The sequence below is a fragment of the Chlamydotis macqueenii genome, chromosome 1 (genome assembly GCF_036417535.1).
Source record: "Chlamydotis macqueenii isolate bChlMac1 chromosome 1, bChlMac1.mat, whole genome shotgun sequence".
Lineage (NCBI taxonomy): Eukaryota > Metazoa > Chordata > Aves > Otidiformes > Otididae > Chlamydotis > Chlamydotis macqueenii.
In genome coordinates this window covers 4,229,459-4,241,436 of record NC_141556.1, presented here as the reverse complement: position 1 = coordinate 4,241,436, position 11,978 = coordinate 4,229,459, and the positions used below count along the sequence as shown (strand labels likewise).

At 46.6% G+C, this 11,978-nt stretch overlaps 1 protein-coding gene across 1 annotated transcript; it reads right to left on the bottom strand.

Annotated features, from left to right (window-relative positions):
* Window positions 1-343: 343 nt before the first annotated feature.
* Window positions 344-8,407, bottom strand: LOC104475041 (endonuclease domain-containing 1 protein). The gene is made up of 3 exons (XM_086739938.1): window positions 8,228-8,407; window positions 4,991-5,311; window positions 344-2,753 (listed from the first exon to the last, which is right to left on the bottom strand). The coding sequence occupies exons 2-3, from the start codon at window positions 5,273-5,275 to the stop codon at window positions 2,208-2,210; spliced, it is 831 nt and encodes a 276-aa protein (XP_086596064.1). The 5' UTR covers window positions 5,276-5,311; window positions 8,228-8,407; the 3' UTR covers window positions 344-2,207.
* Window positions 8,408-11,978: the final 3,571 nt, after the last annotated feature.

Below are 11,978 nucleotides of genomic sequence, written 5' to 3'. Positions count from 1 at the left end.
GAGAGATGAGACCCAGTAGGCTGACGAACAGCTCCTGAGCTGAGAAGTTCAAGCTCAAACTGGTATCTCTGTAAGTGAGACAGTTTGTATGGGCTGTTTGCACCATGATCCATTTTGTTCATGCACATTCGTATGAAAAGTATCTGGAATCTGATGGTGACACTTCTGTAGGTGTTACGGCATCTTCAGATTGGCTTTGGACAACCTACCTCCTGCAGGGATGGTGTAGGTACTTGGGCATTACTTGTAGTGGAAATTTCATTGGAAAGCAAATTCTGGTTTGCATGTAAGGCGACACTACAATCCAGCACTGGAGCAAATAATTTATATTGTAAACTACTCAGAAACTAAATTATATGGCATACATTGATCTTTTACACCCATCAAATACATTTCACAAAATCAGTTATACATAAATCTGCAGAAAAGGTTCAGAAGTAGAGCAGAGAAGGAAATTATCTGACAAGTGTATCACAGAAATTTGACTGGTCAAAGTTTGCAGATGGGAGGGATGCACTTCACTCGTAAGAGAGAAGCAACAATATACTTTACTGATGTAAAACAGTGATTTAAGAACATTTGATAGTAAATGACAAATGTGACAGTGACTCAACAAAATTTGATGGCAAGGTACACTGGATTATTTACTACAGAGAGGACAGGGACAGACGAAACTGTCAGGGAGACCCTCCCGTTGAGACATGAGATTCAAAAAGGACCCCCTTGCTTTCTAAACTCCTTCTCAGAGAGGAGTCTAGGTGCAGCTGGATCCAATCCTAGTCCCAGGCTTGACCAACAGTTTATGTCTAAACTGGCTATGTGCACAGCCAATCCTTTATATCACTTAGCTAAGATTTCTAAGTTTAGCATGCTATTAGTCACTTACTGAGAAGCTGTTGCAGCAAGGAATATCTCAACCTCAAGGAGTAACCTTGAAAGGTGTCCCTACCCAAGGGGACATCCCGGTGTGCAGCCCACTGCTGTGCAGGAGAGCTCAAAGGGATCTTGGGCTGCTCACTGTTTATGGAGTGACATACTTGTACATCAACTATGGATGTTAGTTTCTTCCAGATTTGGCTTGAGTTGGACATTAACCAGCTCTGTGGTTAGCGGGGCGCATCGCCATCCCTTGGCTGTTGTGTTGTTATCTGTTTCCCCCAAATCCTCTCTGAGTCAGACATTGCCACTGTCGTCAGGACCAGACACATCTATCACTGATGGGTATCACTGATGGGTACCGGAAAAGTGGTCAGGTCAGGGGCGGGGAGCACACCGTCACACTGTATATCTGATCCCTGAGCCTGGTTATCTGGTACCTCATCTCCTGCTCTAAAGGTGCATGGTTCAAAAGCAAGCAAACAAAAACCTGCTAGTAAATTTACATAAGCACGGTTTTCATGTAAGTTACGGGAGGAGAGCCTAGTGATTAACGTAGGTTATTTCCTTCCTTCTCCTTGTTTTACCTGTCTACAGACTTCAGGAGAGCTGGGATGTTCCTCTGTGCTTAGCTGTCTTCCTCCTTTCCACCTTCCTCTCTCCCTTTATCCTTTGCTGTGGTCGTTGGCTCTGTTGGTCAGAATGTATTTGTAGGATAATCCCTACAGACTCTCAGCAGTTGTTGCGCTCCTTGCTTTCCTGGTCCCAGGATGAATAACAGAATCACTGAATCATTAAGGTTGGGAGGGATCTCTCAAGGTCCTCTAGTCCAGGCCCCTGCTCAAGCAGGATTAGGTAGAGCAGGTTGTCCAGGACTGTAGCCAGCTGGGTTTTGAGTATCTCCAGGGATGGAGACTCCACAACCTTTCTGGGCAACCTGAGCCACCCTAGACCCACATCTTTCCTGAGGAGGTGAGGGACAAGTCAGCAACGCATTATCAGTGATCTCTAATGCGAAGAGGAAAGAACTACGATCTGTATACAGGCATGGAGAAAAAGGGAAGAAAAAGCAAAGCCCTTCTAGTTATCCAACCTGCCCCTCTGGAGTGGCCAGGGCAAGGACTCCGAGAGCTCCCTCCAAGGGTGGGCAGCAAAGCAAACCAGCTGGAGGCTCTGCTGACCTCTTTGTCCCTTTTATCAGAGAAGGTGCTCAGAGAGACAGAGCTGGAAAACTACTAGCGAAGGAAGCAAGAATGCTGCACAGGACATGTGGCGATGCTGCTAGTGGCAAAGGCTCCTGAGCTTTTTACACCTGGGATGTGAAGTGGGGCTTATTCCCGAGGACAGGCGCTGTCAAACAGAGAAACCTGGTTCCTCCCATAGAGCTGGGTCAACACATCCTCCAGCTCCCCCAGTGTGAGGAGCTGGACCTCATTCTTGTCGTTCTCAGCAATGACCCCCCAAGCTTTCCTGTGATTGGTGTCCACCTCGCAGCAGGCACTCGACCAGATGTAGCTGGGTTTATTAACCCTCCCCTTGGCGATATAGTTGTTCCCAGGCACGGCACCCACAACAACATACGTGGTGTTACAGCCCTTGGTCCTCCTGATCATCGTTTGCTGCTCGTAGTTGTTCCAGGCACCGCCGTTGAGTTTCTCATCCTGGGGCACTATGTTGGTGAGGGTGAAGGTAGCCGTCCTGCTGCTGGAGTCGGAGTGATGGCTGCTGGGGTTCAAATGGCCGCGGTTCAAACCTGTCAGGTTCTTGTAGTCTTGGAGGATAGCCTGGCTCTTGCTGAGTTGCTCTGAGCTGACGCTGAAATAATTTAAGAGGGTCCACTCTTTTTCCATAGTTTTGGGGTAAGTTGGACCCATCAGCTTGACAGGTAAAGAAGAGGAAAAGGTGTTAGTACTGGGGATGGGAGTAATGGAGCGGGTTTCCCTGGAGCAGAAATCTCTGAGTGCCGAGCATCCATTTTTTTGTCTTCTCAGTATATGAAAATGCATGAATCAGAGAGAAATCATAGAGCTGCCCCTCCTAGACTAAGAGATTTTTTTTTTTTAAAGTAAAAAAGCTCCCAATTTGACTGCTCTCGATTTGACTTGTGACCTTTGAAATCCAGCCGGCAGCCTGAGATGGGAGTGTGGGTGGACGCATGAGATAATGAGCATTTTCCACTCCCAGGTTTGAAAGGTGACTTGGGCGAGACATCTCTCCTGCTACATCTGGTTCTCTTTCCTCCCTTCTCCACATCCCACATCTGCCCAGGGCTCTCCCCAGTTCCTCCCACTCCCATTAATCACACCCAACCTTCATCACCTGCATCTAATCACACCATCATCAGCCCTGGCCTTTGCTCCGTTCAGCCCCGTTTCCACAAGAGTGCTCTCGGTCTCTATGAAAGGTTTTCATGACTTTTTAAAATCCAATCTGTCAACATCCTAGTGTTTTAGGAGCTCAGGGAAAACAAGCACATAGATATCATCTTTGAAGGTTCAATATCTTAGGGCATGCTTGAAGGTGAACAGGATGGGAAGAGGATGAGCACAAGAGCCATTGAGCCCAAAGGATTACCAGGAGGAGATGAGGATGACTCAGTCCCTTCTGCTCTTCTCCTGCTTTGCCACTCGCTCGGGAAGAAGTATGTGTGGTTGCTGCAGGTGTATCACACTCCTGAAACACCAGTGTTTGCCTCCTCTAACCTCATACACAGGGAGATGTGTTGGGAAACTGATCCTAGAGGTGAGGTTTCCCTGGGAGTTCATTGTGAGGATGAAGCTCTTTTGCTTGGCAAGCAAAAACACCTCAATCCAAGTGGGATCTGCTACTGCAGTGCTAATAATGTCTCAGAGCTGACCTGTGCCAGGGGGCACAGATGTGTTCCTTCTGCAGCATCACTGAAAATAAGTTAGAAATTGTCAGCCTCTTAAAGGAGCTCATGATCCTCAAGAGACCTGGGAAACCTAAATACGGCAAAAAGACCTCTGAAGAAAGTTAGGAAAACCACAGATTTGGCAGATATCCTGGGTCTATGATCCAGGAGGAAAAGAGAGAAGTTTTTATCCCCTCTAGATGTTGAAGCTGCGGTGGTGCAACACCAAATTAATTGCTTGAGTTCCTATGAGTAACAAGTGCCAGTGCTTTTTTGCATAACTATAACATCTTTCTTTTCATATTTAGGGAAACATATTTAGCCTTCCTCTGGAACAGGGCATATGGCCGCCTTCTGTGGCTCATTTTCACCTAAATTCCCTACTGCTACTGTGTCCCTAGCAAGGACCTGAATTTCCTTTTCTTCTGTTCTGTAATTTGCTTGGACATTTTTACTGAAGGTCTAAAGTTTGTCAGAAGGACATTTGGGAGGGCTCTGTAGTTTGCAGAGATCTGTGTGTCTGGTGGATCATTCTTGAACCATGCCTGAGGCAATGGTGGTAAGGGGCAACTGCAGGTGGATGGAGATCATGCACTTCTGACTTAACTGATACTGATCCTACTCACTTTTCACTGCCTGAAATATCACTCAATAAATTTACCATGTTGATCCAACCCTCTCATCGCTGAGTGCCTGTACCTTGACTTTTTCACTGGGTCATCTCACCCAGTTCTGAGTTTCTCCGCACTTCTCTCACACCATTTACAAAGTCAATATGGGAGCAGATAAGTGATGTCAGGAATGCAAAACAGCTCAGGGTGGGTGAAGTGGCGATCAGAGCCCAGCACAGTTGGTCCCTCAAATTTAGCTGCTGTTGGATGTCTTTTCTTTATCATTTGGTCCCCCACCACAGCATGGGACAGGGAGGAAGGTTATTTGACCTAACGTAATGTAAATTAATGTAATGTAATGTAATTTAATATAATTTGACTTAATATTCCTGTAAGGTCAATGAGGAAAAATGGGCACTTTTAGGATATGACTCATCTCATCCTCCTACTGATGTCTCAAACACATCAGAGGAATCATGTGGTGAAGGTGGTTGAAGTTAGATGAGATGGATCTCATCCAGTGGGTCCATTTGCATGTGTGTGTAGGTGGCAGGAAAAAAAAGCGTTTGGTTAAATGCTGCAGTTCATCTTTTAATGACTGGAGGGTGACACACTGTAAGAGGACACTTACCTGGGGCTCAACCAGCCACGTTTTAGGTCTTTTGCCAGATCCAGGCTGGTAGAGGTAAGCAGAATACACGGGAATACGCATCTTCCTGTTGTACAGGGTGGCAAAGTAATACTGGTTGTTGTAACGCTGGCAGATCCAGGCTGGGCTCTCCGGCTCCAGAGCTTCATTTGGGGGGGTTTCCCGGAAGAAAAACTGAGGGCATGAACTTTCAAAGGATGTCACCACCTCGCTGCGCCCCAGCCAGAGGCAGCTCGCCCAGACCTGCAGCAACAGCAGCAACAGCATCGCGGGGAGGATTTCAAGTGAAGGGCTCTTGCTCACCTGGAGGGCAAATGCAGAGAGACATTCAACTTGGAGAAAGCTTATCATGGCCTGGAGTAATTTTTGTGTCTGTGGGACACGGCTGTCAGAGGAGGGGACTATGAGAGACCAAGGAGGGAACAACATCTGTCCTCCTGGCTATGGAAAAATCAACGGGAAATAAGAGTGAAAACTAAAATAGGTTTTAGGTGCCTAGATGAAGCAGCAGTGGGAGAATTTAGCCCATCTAATCAGCTCACACAGCAGTTTTCTTGGAACTGAGGCATGATGCTGGGACAAGGCCACCTTTTCCAGCCCACCTGTGTTGGCCAAGACCTCAGCTTCTGCATTGGCTCTGAAGATAAAAGCCTGAAGCAGCCCAGGGGCTGGGAGCCCCTATTTCAGAATACGATCTCCCTCCCTTCTGCTCTGAGGACCTCCCCACAGCAGAAGACCTGCAGTTGGGCACATACTCTGCCCAGCCACCTGCAATGCTGAGCTGGGCTTTAGTCTCGTGGGGAATTTGGAAGGGAAATAACAGTGATGCTGTGCTTCCTACATGTCTCTGGCACCATCCAAGTTCAGACAAACATGCAGCTCTTCCATAACACCTCTGTGCTCGCAGCAAGATTAATCTCCTGTAAAGTTAGGTCAGATGTTTACCCAAGTGGTCCAGCTTGAGGTCCTGGCTCCCAGACAGCTGACACTGGAAATGTGTGTCCTTCTGCTCAGCTTGCATTTCCGAGTTGTCCAAGCCCAGAAAATGAACATACAGACAGAGAAGGGGCCAAGCAGATGGTAGCAGCAAGCACAAAAGATGACAACTCTATCTCATCAGCAGCCTGGCTGCTGCTGTAGCAATACAGGTACTGAGGGGGAGCTCAGGGTTCCTCCACATCTTCAGCTTTGCTGATTGTTTTTCCTATACGCTAAAAGGCACTGGTGCAGGAATTTCTGTTCCTTGAACACAAACAGGTCCTATTTTGTCTTTCTCGGGTGTTGACATGATTTTCAGCAGTCAGCAGGAGCTTTCTTTTTGGAAAAAACTGCTGAAAAATTCCCCGTGATGCTGGCAGCAATGCAGGGTACTTTATCTTCTTTCAGATGCACCACAGGCTTTGGGATAGCAGTGATATTTCCATTTTTATTGCTAGCCATTTGACAGAGCGGTTTAAAAATAATTAGCATTTTAAATAAGGCAAGCAGGATAAGCAGCTAAAAGGATTAATGGGAGAGAAAGCTGCCATGGCCTCTAAAACACAAACCCCACCTTTGGCTGGGGAAGTGTCAGAGCTGAGGATTACCAAAGACTTGAAACCTTGAAAAAAAAAAACTTGAAACCCAGCTCAGGCAGAAAAGATACTGAAAAGTCCTTCTTTTGCACCACCCCCTCCACAAGCTTAAAGCATATCTAACAAACTTAATATCAGATATAGAGAAACCAACCTACCGTGTGAAAGAGCGGCACATAAATATTTTTTTATGCACAGGACTCTGCTCACAGCCCCCAAAGTCTTAGAGGACTTTCAGATGCTTCTGCCACAGTCCGAGACTGGCTGTGACCTTAGGGCGGTTTATATATGATCTCCAGGAAGGCAGAGTTGTTAGATTTCTCAAGGTTTTTAGAATAAGTTTGTCCAGGGGTGGAGCCAGGACCTGTATTTTTCCAAAGGTCTTTTGCAAGGTCATGGGTGGAGTTATGGTACCCGGTAAGCTCCCCCCTCCTCTTATTCAACAGTTTGATGTGAATTTTCCAGGTGACTTGGCAACTGAAACTTAATTAGGCAAGGTGTTTTATGGCATTTCTGATAACCTTGAATCAAATCTTCCCCACAGCTGTGAGCAAAACTCTGCTAGTGGGCCAAAATAAGACCTTGAATCTACCCTTTTCCAACGTTGCACATGGAAGAGGCTACAAACCTAACCCCCATCTGCTTGGTGCATGCTGTAATCGACAGGCAGTAATTCGTAAGTAATTCATTGCAGGTCAGAGGGGACCCTGCACCCAGCATCTTCAGTGCATCTTGTACCACCTTTGTCAGACTCCTGTGCTGCAGACAGGACATTCAGGCACAACCTGATGCCTGGTGTTGACTCTTAGCTAGCCAAGACCTTGCTGGATCCTAGGGAATAATTAATTCTCAAAGAGATGGCCAAGACAGGTGGGAGAAATTGCAATCAAGATGAATAACTAAAAAAAAAAAAAAACAAGACAGAATCTGTTTTCCTACAGTTAGACCTCTTAGTTCACCATCAGGCACCTCCTTGTGCATTGGTTCCCAAAGCTTCCCGTGCTGATCGTTTCCCTGAAGCATTCTTGGCCAGCTCCAACATTTGGCTGGGGCAGCAGGTGAGCAGCAGTGACTGCAATGACTTCAAAGCATCCCACCAGGTTTTGGTGACTTTTCCAGATAGGTGACACATTGCCAGTGCTGACGAGGGCTTCAGATCTAATGAGATCTTGGGGATCAGCTTCTGGGAGTGCCAGTTCATACTGGGGTAGTTTACTTCCTTTGGGAATAGTGTTCCTCTTCCAAGTTTTGATCTGAGCATCGCCAAAAGTGAATTTTTTCCTGGACCCCACCTGATTTTATTATTTTCTCAAAAATCAGAGATTAGCTCATATGGTGACAATTTCCCAGGTTCTCCCAGTCCCTTCTGAGTCTAAGTGTCCCTCTCATATTCTCCAGATCTTTACTTTTCTATGCCTGAGTTTCTTTCCCAAGTCATTCCTTCTGTCCATGCCCTCCCTAATATAAAATGTTAAAGAGCTGCAAAGCACAGTGTATGCATAAACTCTGATTTTCTCCTTGGAGAAAGGATGTTTGAGCTCAGCAACGGCAGCCTACCCTTTGCCTGCTGTATTTATTCTGAAGACGAAGGAAATACTTTAAAATAAATATTGCAGCCAATGGTGAGAAAGGAGCAAGAACTCACCTTGAAGCAGAGTCTCAGAACAAGCAGCTGAGCCGTCGCTTCGCTCTTCCCGCTGGAGAAACGGTTGTCTGATCCCTCAGGAGTCCCACTGCAATATATACTTGGTTATAAATCTGCCTCTTTTCATAAAAGGAGGAGCTCCCAGAAAAGACAGAATTTCTGTTGTTATTCAGGGGAGAGTCGTTCATGCCTGCCCAGAAATGGGGACAATTGCTATTTGCTGTTTCCTCAGGATTTCTCTCAAGTTTGCTGACTTGCAGCATCACGTGTCAGAAGCAGATAACTCTGTCTGGTGATTTCCCTTTCCATTTCCTCATTCCCCGTGGGCCCCTGCCACTGCTGCTGCAGCACCTACATGCATTTCTGTTCCCGGCAGACCATCTCTGGTGGCATTAGACCAACGGGCCTGTCTCTGAGTACACACTGATGTTCATAGCCTGCTCTTCCGCGGCCTTTCAGAATATAATTGATACGGTCAGGCTACACATTTTCCCTTCCCTGATTGCAAAGGCTTTGTAACAGCACTTACTAAATGCCATCCTACAGATTCTGGGGACACACCTCGGTCTTTGCTTGCTGCTGTACAGCCACCGCTAAGCCCATGTTCAAACAGGGTCCCAATCTGCCCAGAAGGGAGGCTTGGTGAAGAGAGGGTTTTTCCCCTTAGAAGTGGATAAAACAGATTTGGGGGGATGCATGCAGAGATCAAGGTTTGGTAGTCTGCACTGTCTTGTCCCAACAAGAAGGGTTGGCTCCTATGGTCTCTCTAAGAACAGCTAGAGGAAAGATGCTTTGGTTTCCTACATTATTAGGGGGGTGGAAATGAGACTGAAGATTGTTAATAATTACGACCAAGAATCATCAGAAAGGGGTATGACAACACTCAGGGACTCTAAGAAGGGTCCCTTGTCCTGAGCTGCATGTTGGACCGGAGTTTAAAGGAGTCTGGCAATATTTTGTACAAATGTTGCTTAAAAGCTGCATCTTTTTATCTTGAAATTTTCATTTCTGTACAGACCCCTAGTCCCCAGGCCACACACTGCGTGTCTCACCTCACATATCTCTGAACCCCAAGGGTTAAGTTTCTCTGATCTAGCAAATCCTGTAGTCAGGTAAAAGCATTAGTGGGAAGCAGTGCCCTCACACTGGATTTCACTCCTTAAGCTCTGTCCTTGCACTCCTGCTACATGTTGTCAGTGAAGAGCTTGGCCGTTGGAAGCACATCTTGAGGTATCGGAGCAATGGGATTCTGCAGCTCTGGTTTAAACCAGCATTTGACAGACATTTCTGAAGAAGAACAGCTAGGTGCTGAGCCTGGTGTCCAGGCAATCCTTGTTGGTCCGCTGCTTTTGACACAGTGAAGTATCAGGTCATGGTTGGAGTGCTGCCGCTCACAAGTCATTATATATGGAGAAAGGAAGAGGACAGGCAGTCAACACCAAGTTTCTTCTTTTTTTTCAGAAATATATTTCTTGAAAAAATGTTTCTATTTTTTTTTTTTCAAAATATCCACAGTGAAAGAGTAAGCAGCAGGGCTTTGTCCCACGGCACTTTACCCAGCAGAACCCAGAGGCCAAACTCTGCTCTTCTGAAGTCCAGGGTGGAGAGCTTGCTGCACGCCCTCCTCGCTGCCCTAAGGATCTTGAACTCCACCATCTCATGGTCACTGCAGCCAAGGCTGCCCTTGAGCTCCACATTCCCCACCAGCCCCTCCTTGTTGGTGAGAACAAGGTCCAGCATAGCACCTCTTCTCGTTGGCTCCTCTATCACTTGCAGGAGGAAGTTGTCATCCACACATTCCAGGAACCTCCTGGATTGCTTGTGCCCTGCGGTGTTGTCCTTCCAACAGATATCAGGGTGGATATCTGAAGACATGTTAAATGAGCTCTGCTGCCGGCCAACTTCCACATGATCTGTTCTGTATAAAAACCTCAATTTCTTCAACTTGTAAAGGTCAGAGATAGAAAAAATCCTACTGAATCCTCCAGTCTTCTCCCAGTAGTGTGGGATTTTTCCCCGGGAGCCCAGAGGTTTGCAGATGAAGTACTTCCAATATTTTTTCCATGTCATGGTTGAAGAGAAACAGGACTTGCAGCGTTTTTCTAGGGAAAGTGTATCAAAGTCTAGACTTGGCTTCTCCACAAGGAGAATATTTTCTTGATATCTACCTCAGTTTTCTTTCTATCAGGTGCTAACAACAGCACTTCAACCTCCTGCTCAAAGCAGGGCAAGCTATGAGGCAGCCGTCCGAATGCAGGGAAATGCAAATCTCTCTTGTGACTGCAGTGCAGGAAAAAGGGGATTTTTTAACCAGCAGCATCAGAGGAGGGCACTATTTCTATTGCAGAAAAAAAGGTGCCACCAAAGCCTTCTCTGGAGTCTTTAGTCTCCATGGAAGAAGCAAATGAATAGTCAAAGAGATGCTAAGTAGATTGAGCACTGCAGGTCTTCAGGAAGGAGTAAATCACAGCAGCAGAAGCCAAATGAGCATGATAAAACAAAATGTAAGGAAGAGAAACATTGCTTGGACACGTGAATTGAGAAGACGTATGCTGTTCTGGACTATTCTCCTTAGAGGGCAGCAAAGATCCTGGTATCCCGTGTCCACAAGCAGGACCTGGAGACCTCTAGATGCTGGACTTGTCACCCTCGTTGACCTGTGTGTCACCTCTGGTTTTGGGAGGTACTCTGATGTGAGCCAGGGCAGAGAGGGAGTGCAGACGCCTCAAGGCCAGCACACTCTTTTGCACCAACCAGGATGCTGAGACATGCGCGTCTCACCCTACTGCTATGCCAAGCATGTTCACCCTTGCCAGGTGTCTGAATGAGTGTGAGCTTCAAGTGAGGGTTGAAAAACTGGCCCAGGTCAGACTAAAGACTTGAGGTGCCCAGCAGAGGCAGCAGCTGCTTCTTCTGTTCCCTCCGGTGTCCCAGAAGTGGGCTCAAAGCAGCTCTGCTGTGCAGCTCTCCATTAAGGATCGAGGCCCATCGCCCACACAGACAACACAACCCTTGTCCACGGCCATGCAAAAAGTATCATATTTATGGAGAAAATTCAGGAAAAAAGTAAGAAGGTAAAAGATTTACTAGGTTGCCTGATTCCTACAAGGAGAACAGGTATATATTATTAAACTACTTACCTTGATGTATTCTTCTACGCTACTTATGGAAATCCTTGCATTTTGAGGACAAATGTGTTCAATCCATCCTTTCCCCATAAGGATCAAGCACTGGTTTTGATGTACTGCACTGCAGCTGAAAAAGCTGGCACGTGATTTGGGTAACTTTAGTTACGGTAACTCCACGAGACTGACTGTGGATGCAGAGCAGGTAAAGTGTCACTTAGGTGACCGTGGGGTCTCCTCCTTGTCACTGATGAAGCATCACCCTGCTACAAATACTCACCAGCCAAGAGCTGTCGGGTTGCCTGTGGTTACTTTCACTCTTTCAGTTTTGTTCAGCTTTTGAAGACCAAAAAACAGTCCATTACTTTCACTTTCTGATTCTCATGCAGCAGCACGGGGCCCGCTGGGGAGGGTAAGGCAATAACCAAAACCCCTCGCCACAGATTCACACCAGTACTGCTGCGTGTTGGGTGCTGATGGAAGAAGAGACGGCAGCAAGGAGGAAGCAGGATATTTGCCTGGGAGCAGAGGTGAAATGCAGGCAGTAAAAGCAGTGATGTAATATTGATGTAGAAAGAAAATAAGAGCGCTGTGTTTGTACCTATCTTATGGTACATGGAAATCTT